This window comes from Martes martes (genome assembly GCF_963455335.1).
Source record: "Martes martes genome assembly, chromosome: 1".
NCBI classification, from domain to species: domain Eukaryota; kingdom Metazoa; phylum Chordata; class Mammalia; order Carnivora; family Mustelidae; genus Martes; species Martes martes.
This window is the reverse complement of record NC_137888.1, coordinates 201,991,718-202,008,432: the sequence shown is the minus strand read 5'-3', so window position 1 is coordinate 202,008,432 and position 16,715 is coordinate 201,991,718. Positions and strand designations below refer to the sequence as shown.

General features: G+C 49.4%; 2 protein-coding genes across 2 annotated transcripts in view; both read right to left on the bottom strand.

The window, feature by feature from the left end:
* The window catches only part of PBX4 (PBX homeobox 4), a 36,132-nt gene extending 25,167 nt beyond the window's left edge, over positions 1-10,965 (bottom strand). Inside the window, exon 1 of the mRNA XM_080816311.1 lies at positions 10,744-10,965. Within this exon, the coding sequence (XP_080672437.1) occupies positions 10,744-10,895 (152 nt within the window). The 5' untranslated portion in view covers positions 10,896-10,965. The remainder of the gene's footprint in view (positions 1-10,743) is intronic.
* Positions 10,966-11,829: 864 nt separating this feature from the next.
* Positions 11,830-16,306, bottom strand: LPAR2 (lysophosphatidic acid receptor 2; the record flags this gene model as incomplete). The annotated part of the gene is made up of 2 exons (XM_080825984.1): positions 11,830-14,850; positions 15,565-16,306. 2 exons carry the CDS (start codon positions 16,304-16,306, stop codon positions 14,537-14,539), a joined length of 1,056 nt encoding a protein of 351 aa, XP_080682110.1. The 3' UTR covers positions 11,830-14,536.
* Positions 16,307-16,715: the final 409 nt, after the last annotated feature.

Sequence of the window (16,715 nt, the reverse complement as noted above, 5' to 3'; positions counted from 1 at the left end):
AAGCAGGCTCCCCGCTGAGCAGAGAGCCTGATGGGATCCCAGGACTCTGGGATCATGGCCTGAGCTGAAGGCAGAGGCTTTAACCCACGAGCCACCCAGGCACCCCAGTAGTTTTCCATTTTAATGAAATCCAGTTTATCTATTCTTTCCTTGTTGTTTGCACTTTAGGCATCATACCTAAGAAACTGTTACTTAATTCAACATTATGAAGATTTATGCCTGTGTTTTCTTCTTCTTCTTCTTCTTTTTTTTTTTTTTAGAGGAAGCAGCAACTCTTTTTTTTTTTTCTCTCTCTTTTTTAAGATTTATTTATTTGCCAGAGAGAGAGTGAGAGAGAGCACAAGCTGGGGTGGTGGCGGTGGGGTGCAGCAGACAGAGGGAGAAGAAAGCAGGCTCCCCACTGAGCAGGGAGCCGGACATGGGACTTGATCCCAGGACTCTGGGATCATAACCTGAGCCAAAGGCAGCTGCTTAACCGACTGAGCCACCCAGGCATCCCCTGTGTCTTCTAAGAGGGTTACAGGGTTAGCTCTTACACTTAGGTATTTGATCCACTTGAGTTCATTTCTGTATATGGTGTTAAGTAAGGGTTCAAATTCATTCTTCTGCATGTGCAGATCCAGTTTTTCCAGACCATTCATTGAAGAGACTATTCCTTCCTCACTGAATAGTCTTGGCATCCCTGTAGAAAATCAGTTGGCGGGTGCCTGGGTGGCTCGGTTGGTTAGGCGACAGCCTTCAGCTCAGGTCACGATCCTGGAGTCCAGGGATTGAGTCCCACATCGGGCTCCCAGGTCCACGGGGAGTCTGCTTCTCCCTCTGACCTTCTCCTCATTCATGCTCTTTCTCACTGTCTCTCTCTCAAGTAAATAAAATGCTTAAAAAAAAAAAAAAAGAAAATCAATTGGCCATATACGTATGGGTTTATTTTTGCCTTTTCAACTCTATTCCATTGATCTATTTGCCTATCTTTAAGTGAACTGCATTTTTAAAAGATCACTGTGGCTGCTCTGAGACCAGAATGGAAGGCAAGGGGTGGAACCAGGAACATAGTCTAGAGGCTACTGCAGCTAGAATAGTCCAGAAATGCTGCTGGCCTAGTTAGAGTTATGGTAATAAACATAAAAAGTAGATAGATCTTGGGGTGCCAGGCTGGCTCAGTCAGTGGAGCATGCGACTTGATTTCATCGTCCTAAATTTGAGCCTTAAGTTGGGCATGAAGCCTATTTTTAAAAAATGAAAAAAGTAGATCTTTGACTTCAGCGATGGAATCAACAGGACCGTCTGATAAAGTGTCTGGGATTTTTGGGGAAAGAGGAGATTCAAGGATAAGTACTAGCTTTAGGCCTGAGCAACTAGATGAAAGGAGATACCATTAACTACTATAGGGAAGAGTAGAAGGCACGTGGTTTAGGGAAGAAGGGTCTGGAAAGCAGAGATGTGCTTTGATCAGGTTACACTTGAGATACCCACCTATGAGCTATCCAAGAGAAGGTTCAGGTAGGTAGTTGGGCACATGGACAAGGACTGAAGGTTGGAGATAAGCAATATAAATAGGGAGTCCTGGGCATAGAGATGACACGTTAAGCCACAAGACTTGAGGACATCACTATAAGAAAGTGTAGATAGAGAGGGGTCCATATTCCAGATCAAGGCCCATGGACTTAGAGAAGTCAAGAAGAGAAGAGCCTACAGAGACTGCGACTGAACTACCAGTGAAGAGGACCCAAGAAAAAACAGTTTCAAGGACAGAAGAGCAATCTGTGAAAAATGCTTCTTGGAGGCAAAGCAAGAGAAGAACCCAGGAGAGACTTAGCAACATGAAGGTCACTGGTGACTCAGCAGAGGGAGGAGAAAGTTGGGAGAGAATAGGTGGGGGAGAGGACCTGGAAGCAGCAACCACAAACTCTGACATTTGATCACAAAGGAAAGTAAAGAAATGCAGGAGGTGCTAATAGAAAAGGTGTGTATTAAGCATGTTTTTTTATTGTCTGCTTTTTATTTATTTATCATGCTGACCTCATGTTCACAAGAATTATTACTTCATCACTGCTAGTCAGCTGGAGCATTATGGGCTTCTTTCCTGCCTCACAGTCATGTTATATCTTCCTTCCTTCCTTCCTCCTTCTTTCCCTGCTTTCTCCCTTTCTTTTCCTTAAGTATTCTCTATGCCCAGCAGCATGGAGCCCAATGCGGGGCTTGAACTCATAACCCTGAGACCAAGACCTGAGCTGAGATCAAGAGTTGGACACTTACCTGACAAAGCCAGCCAGGCAAGTACAAGACTCTGATGGGTGGCTTGTTCCACCCTGGATTCCTTACTCCCTCCCCTCTTCCCTTTAAAGCATTTACTATGGCTGGCTTGGGCATGAGGAAGGCTTCAACTTATTGGTTTCAGAAACTCTAGGCCCACATCATACTTGGCATACTAGCTGAGCAAAGACTCATTGAACTTAACTGAAGAAAAGGTAAAAGTTAGGTATGACAAACTGGCAGAGATGGAAACTAAAAGTCTGAAGGCAGAGCTCTGACATCTCCAGACTTAAACTGGGGCAAATAGAGAAGTCAAAATCTGGGGGGAGAACTGCTAGATTCCAGCATCAAAGAAGAGAACAGAAGCCAAGGGAACACAGAGCTCTGCTGGGAGCCCCTCTTCTTGGTCTCTCTTATAGGGCCGAAGACACAGTGGGTACTCATCCACTCTAGGAATAAAGAAAAGTGTTAAGGGGTTTAATAGTACTGCATGAGGAGAGAGAAGTAAGATCAAAAAAGATAATGGCCAAAGGACATGAGATTTGGGCAAGAGGAAGTTATGCATGAAAGAGAAAAACTGCTTTAGAGTGAAGGAAGAAAAAGAGCCTTTAACCCTCTGAAAGTCTCAAGACATTTCTGAAGAAGAGGTGGTAGACAGTAGCTAATGACTATTGAGCTTTCTTCTGATCCAGGGTCAATACCCTAGAAAGTTTTGAATACTCTGAAAAGTACTTATACAAGGAACAGTAAAACCTTTATGCTCGCTTCTTGTCTCACAAGAAATTCAAGGCCATGTTCCACTGGACAGCAGCTAAGGCATGCAGTCACCCCATCTGAGTCCCCCTTTGAAGGCTGAACCTCCACCCATGCCCGATGGAGCCACATTGCATGCCTTCATGCTCGGTGCCTTCCCTGCAGACCTGCCTGCCCCAGCCTAGAATGCAGTGCCTTCTTTTTCTGCCTGCATAAAACTTTGCATCCAGATATGTGATCATCTCTTTGGGGCATGCTCGTGTCCCCCTGTCTGACTTCAGCTAGATTTTAGGGTCTTTTTTTTTTTTTTTAAGATTTTATTTGACAGGCAGAGATCACAAGTAGGCAGAGAGGCAGGCAGAGAGAGAGGGAAGCAGGCTCCCTGCCGAGCAGAGAGCCCGATGCGGGGCCCGATCCCAGGATCCTGGGATCATGACCTGAGCTGAAGGCAGAGGCTTTAACCCACTGAGCCACCCAGGCGCCCCTAGATTTTAGGGTCTTATCATCCATACTCATCTTGCTGCCAGGTGGTCTCCCTCGATCTAATTCCTTATCTGGCTAATTCCTCATCACACTTTCTCTGGCCCCCCGCCCACAGCACCATACTCTCCAGTGTCTGACATTCCTGAAACTGTGAGCCTTCAGGAATCACTGCTGTATCCCTGGGCCTGGCACAAAATGAAGTTTTACTGAGAAAATGAGATTAAATCCATGAGAATGAAATTTTAAAAAATCTTCTTTAGCTTTAGCCCAACTGTCCAATTGGCCATAGCACCTACGATCATCTTCTAGCTCCTGTGAGCAGGAGGTGATGTCATATTCTAGTGAACCTGTGGGAGCTCTGGGAAAATCAGGGAGGGTGGCATGTTAGCACCAGTGTTCTAGAGAAAACAGCCAAATCTCTATCCAACCACTTCCTATTTGTCTGACTTCAGGCAAGTTCTTACTCAGGTCTAGTTCTTTATCTAGAAACTCTGTGAGGAACCACCCACTTTCTATGGTTACTGGGAAGTTTACCTGAAGGAAATCATTGTTTTCATCATCAACCACTCTGTCAGTGTTCTGACAGAGGCACTCAGTAACTGTCACTAAAATGAATGAGGGGTACTTGCTTATTTGTGAAACTTTCTAAAACACTGTGCATGTTGCTTTACTTAAAGAAACCACTTCAAAAGGGGTTTTGCTGTACCCCTAGATTTAGGATAGTTTCAGGAAATTTAAAACAAACAAAATTCAGGTCTTAGGAAAAGTACTCCAAAGACAGCAAAAATTTCTTTTGGCACTAGACCAAGCCAAGCTAAGCTAACCCTAAGAGCAAAGCTAAAACCTACAAGCCAGTTAAGAACAGAGTGCTGGCACTAAGTTGACCGGGATCTAATGAACCTCCTTAAGGATGACGAAAAGAAAAATTTCAACTCTGAAATTCTACTTCCCAGCTTCAGACGAGTAGACCCCATCTTGCTAATACTATCTAGCTTTGGGAAATTCCAAACCCTAAATTCCTTCTCTGACTCCCCACATGCTTTGAACAGGCATGCTGAAAGCCAAATGCTCACTGACAGAACTGGAATACTAAATATGGGGACACAGACCTTTAGAAAAGGGGCACACCATTCAGTTGACAGTTTATATCTTGCCCCTTGCATAAGTTCTAAGGTCAAAATTAAATCATCTCCTTTTAATAATTAGAATTTAGTCTATATTACAGGCAATGTCAATCTGTAGAAATACTGGAGGAATTAAGAAAGTCTTGCAAATTTCTACTAGTAGAAAATACCTAACGTCACATATGTAAAAATCAAATTAAAAAATAAATTCAGGGGTGCCTGGATGGCTCAGTGGATTGGACCTCTGCCTTCGGCTCGGGTCATGATCTCGGGATCCTGGGATCAGGCACTGTGTCGGGCTCTCTGGTCAGTGGGGGACCTGCTTCCCCCTCTCTCTCTGCCTGCCTCTCTGCCTACTTGTGATTTCTGTCTGTCAAATAAATAAATAAAATCTTTAAAAAAAAAAAAAAAAAAGAGGGCGCCTGGGTGGCTCAGTGAGTTAAGCCTCTTCCTTCTGCTCAGGTCATGATCTCAGGGTCCTGGGATCGAGGCCCGCATCGGGGTCTCCACTCAGCGGGGAGCCTGCTTCCCCCTCTATCTCTGCCTGCCTCTATGCCTACTTGTGACCTCTCTCTCTCTGTCAAATAAATAAATAAAATCTTAAAAAAAAAAAAGAAAGAAAGAAAAATAAATAAATTCAGAGAAATCTTTTCTCCCTAAGAAAAGCTATGAAGGGCCTTCACTGTAGTACCCGTTATGTTGCCTAAAAGCCAACTTCTAACATTATCTTTTTAGTTTCTTTTTTTTAATTAAGATTTTTAAAATTTATTATTTTGACAGAGAGAGAAAGACAGCACAAGCAGGGGGAGTGGCAGGCAGAGGTAGGGGGAGAAGTAAGCTCCCTGGTAAGTGGCAAGCCTAATGTGGGGCTAGATCCCAGAACCCTGGGATTGTGACCTGAGATGAAGGCAGACCCTTAGCTGACTGAGCCACCCAGGCACCCAGAAATTTTTTAGTTTCAAATGCACCATCCCATGTACCACATGACTTGCTCCTGAACAGATATGATAATGGTCATTCTCCATCATCCCTTTATTCACTATATATAAAGGGGGTTTTGTCCTAAAACCTATTCCCATTCCCCACCAGTCATTTTCTATTGTACTCAAGTTCTACAAACACAAAGTTGGGCTGTGATTTCATAGACTCTATAAAGGAAATACAGAAACAACCCTGGAAATTCCAAAACCTGATTTCGTTAGATTGAAAATGTAAACAGACTCTGAAACAACAGGGTCTAATGGCCCCAAGGCAAGATTTTCATTAAGAGAAAAAAAATCAACTATTTCCTGAATCTTATTTGCTCATTTCTAATTTTCTTTCTATATTAAGTAGGCAAAACAATGCTAATGTGATCCTTGTGATTAATTTGAAATCTATTATGTCTACAAACGTAACTTAGATTCCAAAATAACTTTCATTTGTCAGATTAACCAACTACTAGGTAAACTAATTCATGAAAATTGAAATAAATGGGATGCTATTATCTCCATTCTTGAGAACCCAACCTCTCCAAGTGTGGTTTGGGATCGGCAGCATTGGCACCCTTGGGAGCTTGTTAGAAACATGGGCTCTTGGGCCCCATGGGGACCTGCTACATCAGAACTTGCATTGCAATAAGGTTCCCAGGGAAATTTGCGGCATGTCCAGCCAGAGAGATGCTCTAAAGCACCACTGTCTGGTATTTTCTGTAATTATGGAATTGTTCTCTATCTGTGCTAATACAGTGGCCACTAGTCACATGTGGCTACTGAACTTTTGAAATGTAGCTAGTGCAACTGAGTAACTGAGTATTTAATTTTAATTCACTTTAATTTAAAAAGACATCCAGTGAGTGGCTACTACACTGAACAGTACAGCTCTCTAGTGGATCAGTGGATACCTGCAAGCACTGGGTCACTACAGCCACATCTGCCAATCCAGCAACATGGAGCACAACTCACCTGTCGTTCCATTATGCAGAACGACTTGAAGAAAGACCAGTCCTCTTCAGCTGCTCTCCCAGAACATCAGGTATGGAACATGGATCTCCAGATGATACTGTGATCATTCTGCTTCCTTTCTCAATCAGGTTTCCAAAATTTACCCCTCAGCTCTAGAGTTTTCATGCTGATTTCTTTGAAATCTTATTACTGGCTAAAAAAATGAGCCCCCAGCCTTTGATGAGAGGCAGCTTCCAGGCTGGGGGGCACCTAAGGTCTGAGGATCCTCAAGGGTACAGTACATGAGCGCACTGTTGCGGGTGAGGAGTGGGGGTGGGCCCAGAGCTTACAACAGATTTTTTTTTTTTCTTAGCAACATTTAGCTAATTTTGAGCTCTTTTACCATCCTCCTTTCTTTTTTTTTTTTTTTAATTTATTTATTTGACAGAGATCACAAGTAGTCAGAGAGGCAGGCAGAGAGAGAGAGGAGGAAGCAGGCTCCCTGCCAAGCAGAGAGTCCGATGTGGGACTCGATCCCAGGACCCTGGGATCATGACCTGAGCTGAAGGCAGAGGCTTTAACCCACTGAGCCACCCAGGCGTCCCTTACAACAGATTTTTATGACCTAAACACTAGTTAAGAACCCTGGGAGGAGGGAAGAACTTTAGAGCCTGAGAATCTTGACAGAGGGCCCTCAACCCTAGCCTAATAACCCTCATAAACCCCTCATGAAGGTAATCAAAGAAGCAAAAGAAACAAACTACATAAAAAATGTAAAATGTTGTAAAATTTATTCTTAAAAAACAAGGCCATGCAAAATAATTCAGACAACCCTTGGCAAGTGAGAGAAAATTTTCTGCCTTACTTGTCTCATACAAGATATGAATGAAGCACATCATCAGCTCGAAATCAGAAAAGGCAGAGCTGTACCTCCTCCCGGAAGAGCTTAGGGTATAGCTGAAGGTCAGAAGATCATTCAAGAAAACTGGTTATCCCTCACATAGAAAGTCTCCAGCTGACTTGGGCTGAATCTAAACTAAGGTGGTATATTCCAAAGTCCTTTACAAGTCCACTGTGTAGCCCAAAGGAAAACAATATACAGTTCACTATTCTAAGACTATTCAGCTATGACAAAATAATGCACAAGCACTTGGAGCTGCCTTCCAAATCATGTAGAAAGGTGTTAAGTAAGAATTCTGGTTTAAGGAGAGTAGATGTGCTTTCCCTCTTTAAACACACTTATGGTGACAAAACAGTTCGAAAGGTCCCACATGCGAGACGAAAAATTCTTTCTTGCTAGACAGTTGAACTAAACAGACTGCGGGGGCTATGAAGCGTTCAGAAGGGTTCAGGTGCACTGAGAGAGAGGGCAGGGTCAGAAAGACTTGCAAAAGCCTCACTCAGTTGGTTGATCAGGACAGACACAATCTGCTTCCCCTCCCAGGCTGATAACCTACCAGGCTGCAGAGTTTACTATGAGGAAAGACCCACCCAAGCCATTTGCTCCCGAGTAGAGTTAAGTGATTCCCCTGAGGACTGAACACTGTTGGCTGGACTTGAGTGACTTTTAGGGCTATATCCAAAGAAGTGGGGCAGATCTGAAGCATCTAAGTCTCAAAATAAAAGCCCCAGGGGTGGGGCGCCTGGGTGGCTCAGTGGGTTAAAGCCTCTGCCTTCAGCTCAGGTCATGATCCCAGAGTCCTGGGATCAAGCCCCGCATTGGGCTCTCTGCTGAGTGGGGAGCCTGCTTCCCCCCCTCTCTCTATGCCTGCTTGTGGTCTCTGTCCATCAAATAAACAAATAAAATCTTAAAAAAAAAAAAAAGTCCCAGGGTTCTTTCTACTTCAGAAAGAAACCAGGGAACAGCTACCTAACAACCACGTTGTCATGCATGTATAATGCCCCACTATTCAATTTCCTAACCTTAAAAGAAAAAAAAAAAAAAGCTATCCTCAAGAATAGCAAGAAAGATGTGACTGACTGTACACCATTGTAAAGCCTATCTAGGGGAGGTATGGATTGCTATAAGAAAAAAAGTGCAGCCTTGGGGCTGTAATGGGGTAACAGATGCTGGAGGAACACCACACCTGAGCAGAGCTCACTCCTTAAGCAGCTCCCTATCTAGAAGAGAAGGAACTCAAGGAGCTCCACAAACCAAAGCTCTTCCACCCAAAGTGCTGCCTCTGTGGTTCCTGGGTATGAAGAGCCCATCCCCCACCCCCCAGCTCCTCCTAAACCTTATAGAATCTTCAGTGCCACAAATTTTACTATATGCTAGGTGCCAGGCATCATGCACAGTCCTGGGAATACGAAGGAAAATAGGACAAAGCCCCTGTTCTCAGACTAGTCTAGCAGACAGAGTATCACACAAGGGCACCCTCTCCTGGCCCATCTCTTTTTTTCTGCCAGTGCCAGGAATCCCCACTACTCGGCACACACCTATTGTGACAACTATTTATAATTAGTCTCCCACACACTCCCACTTCCGTATGAGCCCTGAGAGGGCAGAGAACATCTTAGCCATCTTGGTTTCTCTAGCACTCAGCACAGCGCTCCAACAGGTAGAATGAACATAGTAAGGGAGTCGGGGATAACACTATGAACTTTTCAGATAGAGGCTATGAAACTGCAGAGAGTGGACAATTCACAAGAAGCAAAGGAAAGTTTGAAGAACACATTCATGCCAAATCCACCTTTTGTCTCCTCCTTCCTGTGGCTGCTGTTCACTTGGCTTTGGCATAACCCCGCTTCCCTAAAGGGCTCTAGTGGCTGTACTGTCCACCACCAGACTTTGGTCCCATCCCCAAGGATCATCCTTCACCCCAAACAGGCCCCATTCAACAAGGCCCCATCCTCCAAAAGGACTTTGGTCCTTGTCTATTTTCTAATAATCTGAGCAGGCACCAAACACAATGGATTGCCTTGTAAAGCAGATTCTACCATTCCTGGCTGGCTGACAAGTGGTGGGTGGAGGTAGATAGGTAAGACAGGTTGTCTTTCTTTTTTTAAGATTTTTTTTAAAATTTACTTATTTGATACAGAGAGAGAGAGAGAGAGAGCACACAAGCGGGGGAACAGCAGGCAGAGAAAGAGGAAGAAGCAAGAGGAGTTGAATTCCCACTGAGAAAGGACCCTAATGCGGGGCTCGATCCCAAGACCCTGGGATCATAACCTGAGCCTACGGCAGATACTTAACCAACCGAGCCACCCAGGCACCCCAGGCCAGGTCGTCTTAAAACAACTGTGATTCTTCCCACCGCAACTGAAATAAAATCCAAACTCCTTCCTGAGACTTGTGGGCTCTGCACAGTCCTGGTTCCAAGCTGTCTCCAAACTGAACTCAGGACTTTAGGTCTCTGGCTCTGCTTTCTTCCAGGTCTTTCCCACCTCTGGGACTCTGAAAGTGCGGTGTTCTCTACATCTGACTTCCCACAGCATGCTATGCCTTTTCTTAGAGCTTTTCTCACAATGTATACTTAGTTTTTGCTACTTGCTTTCTCTCCCTCTATGAGCTTGAGAGCAGGGACTATGTCGGCACCCAGCTGGGTGTCCCCCGCACAGTAAGTGTCTAATAAATATTTGCTGAGTTAACAAAAAGGCGGCCCTCCATCCCTCCATCCAGCTCCCCCACCAACCTTTTTTCCTGATGGTTCCCGCACCAAGTCACCCCCATCTCCTCATTCCTGAGTCCCACTGCCTACAACTCACTCTCCATTATCTGCCCTCACAACTCCCCACCTCAGAAGTCCTACTAATGCATCCATTTAGCTGTCCATCCTTCACGTACTCCATCTCTCAGCCGTTACCCGTACCCCCCGCCCCCGCTCTCCTCTTACCCCTTACATTCCATAAACCACGAAACTGCCTTTCACCATATACCTCCCCACCCACAAACTTCCCTTAAACCCATTCCTCTCGCCCCAGGACGGGCCCTTACAACCCATCACCCGCCGCTTAGCCCCATAAACCCTTCAATCCGTCGCATTTTAACCTCCTAAGTCCCCTAGGCTTCAGAACCCCGCCTACAGTCCTCCTAGTGCCCCCACACCTCCCCTCCCCGCTCCCCGCCCAGAGATGCTCCCCACCTCTCACCCCTCACCCTCCTCACCCCTCGGGCTCCCAGCCGACTTGGCCCTGGCCCCTGGGCCCGCCCCCTTCTCTGCCGCGACTTTGGCTGGCCCCCCGCCCCCGTCGAGGCCGCGTAGCACCTGGCCTGCGCCTCCTCCAGGCTCTGGTCGGTGATGGCCATAATCTGCTGCAGGACCTCGCCTGTGTCGGGGCCCGGAGGGGGCCCAGGCGGCGGGCGGCGCGGGGCCGGCGGAGGCGGCGCGGGGCGCGGTGGGCGCGGCGGGGAGTCCATGGGCGGCGGAGCCCGGCAAGCGCTGAGGGAGATCAGCCTGACCTGTACCGCTCACAAGGGCGCCGCAGCCAACCACCGCCACCCGCGGCCTGCGCGCGCGCGCCCCAAGCCCCACCCCTCGCCGCCGCCTCCAGCCAACCGCCGCCAGCCCGGAGGCAGCGCCCCGCCCATGGACACGCCCCTCCATCTCCGCCAGCCAACTGCTGCCGCCTGGGCCGCCGCGCACCGCCCACGGACACGCCCCTAACGGCCCCTTTCAACGGCCCAGGACTCGATTGCGAGTTGTCGAGGCAACAGCTCTTCGCACCCTCAACCACCTATTTCCACTCGCATACCTCCGCCTCCCTCACCTGCTCCGAGCAAGGATTCCTGCATAGAGACCTTAATCCTTCTTAGGGCCCCTCACGTCTCCTCAGAGCCGCCGCACCTCCTCGGAGAGGTCCCGCATTTCCTGAGAGACTCTGAAGCCTCCTCGGAGAACGGCCCCCCATCTCCTCAGCGCCCTCAACTTTTCACCAGAGCACCCACTTCTCCTGAGCCTCCATTCCTCCTTAAAGCCTTCACTCCTCACAGGTCCCCATTCCTCCTCAGTGACCCCGTATCTCAGATCCCCCCACCTCCTCAGGAACCCACACATCTCTTCCAAGTCCCCACTTCTCAGGTACCCCACTCTTCTCTTAAGCCACCCTCTCCTTCTCAGAAATCCCTGATTCTCAGATCCCCACCAACACCCATCATTCATCTCCAGAAGCCCTTAGTCCCAAACCCCTCCTCAGTCCCTTAATGGTCCCCTCGGTTTAAGCCCCATCAGATGCGTCACTAGGGCTCCCAGCCTACTGGTTCTTCCACCTTGGAGTTTTCCACGAGGGGTGCAGAAGTGTGAGGGGATGGTGGCTGAGTGATTTTCTCAGCTGCACAAATCAATTCTCCTTTCAAAATGACCTTGGCTTTATTCATTCTCTCCATCTACTGCAATCAGGTCCTAGAATACCCACTACCAAAGGATGCTTCCTGAGGGTCTCCTCTGAGGCATATCCCAAGTAAGAGTGAAACTCCACAGGTCTTTGTTTCTAGCCATTAGAACTTATGGCATCGGACAAGGATCGTGGTGCGAGAGAAAGGGAACGGACTGGACGTGAATCACTTCAAAGTCATTGGGATCTGCTGGAGCCTCTCTGCTCTGAGGGCAGATTCCAGATGCAGCCTCATAAAGGCTCCTCAGCCTCTCCGGGAACTCTTCAGGGCAGGGCCCATCTTCTTCCCATTGCTGATGGAGAAAAAACTCAAAACATCTGGTGTGATTGGATTGGAGGACTCCAAAAGAGGCAGCAGGGAATGGAAATGAGTGATGTGGGTCAGTATTAGGAACCACATCGAAAGCTCCCTGATTAAGGAAACCCAACACTGGGCCCCACTAAGAGGAAGTACTAGAACTTGTGGGGCCCACAGAGAGCTGTTGCCCTGGGCAAGAGTTCAGCCCTGCACAGGAAACCTAAAAGTTGTGAGTAATTTTGGTGTGCTTCAGAGAACAGTGGTGGGGGCACAGGGCTGAAATCTTTAGGGACCAAAGCTTAAAGGGAGGAGAGATCTACGAGACAGAAAAAACAATGGGACAAGATGGCAAAGGAGACCAGAGGAGTGCGTGTTAGAACCTGGGGGAAGCTGATGTAAAAGCAAACGAAACAGAGCTACTTTGGGGAGGCCTTCAAGGGCCCCACCCCATAGGAATTGGCTTTGGCACCCAAATTTGTCTGTCCAATAGGCCTGGAGCTCCACAGAGGCAAAAGTCTTTCATGGTCCTGCGCCCAGACCCATGGTGGACAGGACTCCCTTGGGTCACCATCTCTGGAGATTCTGGCCTCAGGTCCTAGAAGTCCTGCTGCCCATCTTGGACCCTGAAGTACCCAGCAACCCAGTTTATTCTTGCCTACACAGAGCTGTCTTAGGGCAGGGGGAGCTTTCCCCAAGGGAAACCTAGCCCCATATAATGTAGAAGGACTTAGATGTTTTTGATTCTCCCACGACATGTGCTTTAGTAGTTGAAGAATCTGGCCTCTAATGGGAGGCCTGGGTCCACATTCTAGCCGTTATGTAGCATGTGAACCTTAAGTAGAGCTGTAACTCTGTCTCCTCCCTGGTGAAGCGGAAGCAGGGAATCCAGATTCTGGTCTACACTGTACCTGGCAGGGTGGTTCTCTGAGCATCTGAGAGGGGGCTCATCACGGCATGTCTGAAGCCTTGGGGGGCTGCGAGGTGAGGTGAGGAAAATCAGACTGGGGTGGTGACCAAATCTGGACATTGTGGGGATCGAAAATCTTTCCCCGGGGGCCTCTCTAGTCCCTTGATTCATCTCTGTGACCTTTGGAAACTGTGTAACCACAGGCCAGGTGGCAACCTCTCTGAGCTCCAGTCCTCATAAGAAAGTAAGTGTGCCTCTGCACAAGATGCAAGTAACGATTAAATAATGTACCTACAGTGCTTATCAGTGTGCCAGGCACATCCAAGGAGCTTGAGAAATGGCAGCTTTCAAATCCTACTTCCTGCTCCACAGGCTCCACTCCCCTTGGCCTGTAGGTATGGATGGATCTAGGTGTAGGGGTGGGCCTACACCTAGTTATTAACGCCTCACAATTAATAACCTGGACCCAGGCGAAAGGGCAGGCAGGAGAAGGAGGGCTCACACAGGTCAGAGACCACTGTGGGCTCCAGAGGACAGAGACAGATAGGGGTGGTGAGTTAGAGGCAGGGGAACACAGAGAATGGATGCAAGACCTCCAAAAGGAGAGATGGAGAGGCTCAGTCAGATCAAGCCACTTTTGATCTCAGGGTTGTGAGGTCGAGTCCCGTGTTGTGTATAGGATTTAAAGGGAAAGAGAGAGAGAGAAACAGCTGTGCAGTGAGAGGAGGGTGAGAGTGAGTGAGAGGAAAGAGAACAGGGTTGAGAAGATCCTAGCCTAGCCTGAGCTGAGCTGGACAATTCTGGGACACAGGGACAGATGGACTATCTGACTTGATGACAGAAAATGCTCTGGAGACCTCAGTGGAAAGAAAGGTTTACTCCTTATATCATGCTCTCCCCACAGACCCCCCTCCATTCTAATCGGGACAGGCAAGACCCCAGAAGCTCCAAGAGGCCACAAACCTTTTCCTGGCTCATGCTCAGCACCCCTCAGTCCATGCCCCAGAAGAATCAGCTTCGGGCAGATGGGGCATCCCTGGGCCAGCCTCATTACCCTGCCGCACTGGGCAGAGTGGCCTGAGACAGCCCTCCTCTCCCCGGTCTAACACCGCCACCGCCACAGACAAGGAAGTGGTCCACAGGGTTTACCAGGGATGGGCAGTAAAAACAGAAAATGTCAGTTAAAAACCCCCATGACCTGAGATGATTGAGGAGCAGATTCCTGAACCCCCTCTGACTCTCTCCTGGGCATTCCGAAATGACCCCACGCCCCGAGACCCTAGGGCAGGCAGAGCCGAGACCCTAGGGCAGGCAGAGCCGTGAGCCCAGGGAAGGCTGGCAGGGGAGCTATGCCACACGGACTGAGGGTCTGTCCTGCAGCTCAGGTCGAGCCCGGTGCATTTACAAGCAGACGGGGGCTCTAATAGGGCATTTGCAGCAGCGCACTGAAGTCCCAGGCTGGCTACAGGGTGGAGTCCATCAGGGGGTGGCCGTTCTCTGGAAGCATGATGCGCGTGCTGGCTCCTGTTCGGGTGGAGGGAGCATAGCGGGCAGACTCGTGGGGTGACCGGCGAAGGCACAGACAGCAGAGGAGGCGGCGGAAGGTGCGACGCATCTCAGCGTCTCGGCACGAGTACACCACAGCGTTGACCAGTGAGTTGGCCTCTGCCAAGAGTAGGAAATACTTCTCCACGGCCAGAACGTTGCAGGACTTGCAGCCCAGACCGTCCAGGAGCAGCACCACCTGGCCTGGTGTCCAGCAGACCACGAACGCTCCTGCAGGATGGGGCCTGAGGTAAGTTGGGCTGGTTCTGGGGGCCCAGCACCCCCAGCTCTGAGCTCAGGGCTGGAGTGTCAGGCCCGAGCTTGCAGGGCCTGACACCCTTGTCTGATGTGTCTGCCAGAAAGGGATGCCTTTCCTAACAGGTACACTAGACAGGGCGCTGGACCGTTCTACGTGAAGATTTGTTCTATGGGGGAAAGGAGGTCACTGTGGGACAGGCCAGTTACTTGGTGGGGGAAGGGGGGGTCATAGGGAAGAATCACTCCTTATTCTTGGTGGGGTAGAGAGTGTATCCACATGGGATATACCTTGCTGCCTCCCCCACTCAGACCCCTCTCCAGCCGGACTGACCTCATCACTCCCGGCTAAGAACTCTGGAGGGCTTCCCACAGAACTCAAAACAAAATCTGACTCTTGCCTGTGCCCTTCGAGGCGGTGCTGACCTTCTCTCCTGCTTCTCTCCAGCCACACGGGCCTCCTCTCCTCTTTGGAGGCACTGGCCCGGTCCTGCGGGGCTCTCACCTTCTGTTCCCTCTGCCTGGAACTCTTCCCTTCCCCAGCATTCAGGTCTCTGCTCAGATGTCACCTCCTTGGAGAACATTCTCCACCCAAATGATCCCCTCCCGTGTCTCGTGGGAGTTGGGGTGGGGAGGGGGAGGGCAGCAGGGTTCCGGCAACCCTGGGCCAGCAGAAGGGCCCTCACTCACCCAGGATAATAACAACGGTCTTGACTAGGCTGAGTGTGGTCTCTCGGTAGCGGGGGTGGCAGCTGACGTGCTCCGCCATGCGCTGCACCCTGCGCCTCACGTAGAAGAAAATGCGGGTATAGACAGCCACCATGAGCAGGAAGACAAGCAGGCTGGACAGTGCCCAGACAGCCAGGTAGGAGCGGCTGAGCAGGGGGGCCATGCGTGAGCAGCGGTCCAGGGCGCAGAGGCAGTGCCATGAGTGGGCGGGCAGGAGCCCCAGGCCCAGCGCGGCCACCCACACCCCCACGATGAGCAGGACAACGCGGCCGCGGGGCAGGCGGCTGTGCAGCTGCACAGCCATCACGCTGCGGTGCCGCTCCACGGCGATGGCTAGCAGTGTGGCCACCGAGGCAGTCAGGCTTGTGTCCAGCAGGCCCTGCCGCACGAACCAGCCCTCCAGTGAGAGCCTGGCGGTGCGAGGGCCCGTGTGAAACATGAGGAAAAGGTAGGCCACGCCTGCAAAGAGGTCGGCTGCCGCCAGGTTGCCGAGCAGGTAGTAAATGGGCTGGTGGAAGCGGCGATTGGAGGCGATAGCTGCGATCACCAGCAAGTTAGTCAGGAGCACCAACACGCTGACGGTCAGCCCCAGAGCCACCACAACCACATCCTTGGGCCGCCAGTGGGAGCTGAGCTCCTTGCCACTGTTGTTGTAGAAAAAGCCGATGGTCTCATTGTAGTAGCACCGGCCCATGGTGGCCATCTGGGGGCACAGAGGGAGAGGTCAGTGCAGGTGGCATTTGTTGGAAGGGCACAGGAAGGAGCAGCCGCCAGAGGGGAGGGTCAGGATAGGAAGGGCAAGGGTCTCAAACTCAGATGCCTCAGGGTAAAGCGGTGCTGGTGAATGGTGTGGGCAAAGGCAGAAGAAAAATTATTAAATTTCCTTATTATCAATAGCCCACTGACAAGTCTTTGAAACAAGCAGAGTGACATTCTTCTAGGAACTCAACTGCCTCAATGTTAATACTTTGCTAAGGGCAAAAGGCAATCCTGGCCCAATGACCACCCCCCCCAACATCCTGTAAGTCTACTTTAATATATAAAAATTCCTTTGGAAATTTCCTTTATCTCTAAACTCCCCAAGATACATGGTGGCAATCATCTTCCAAGCA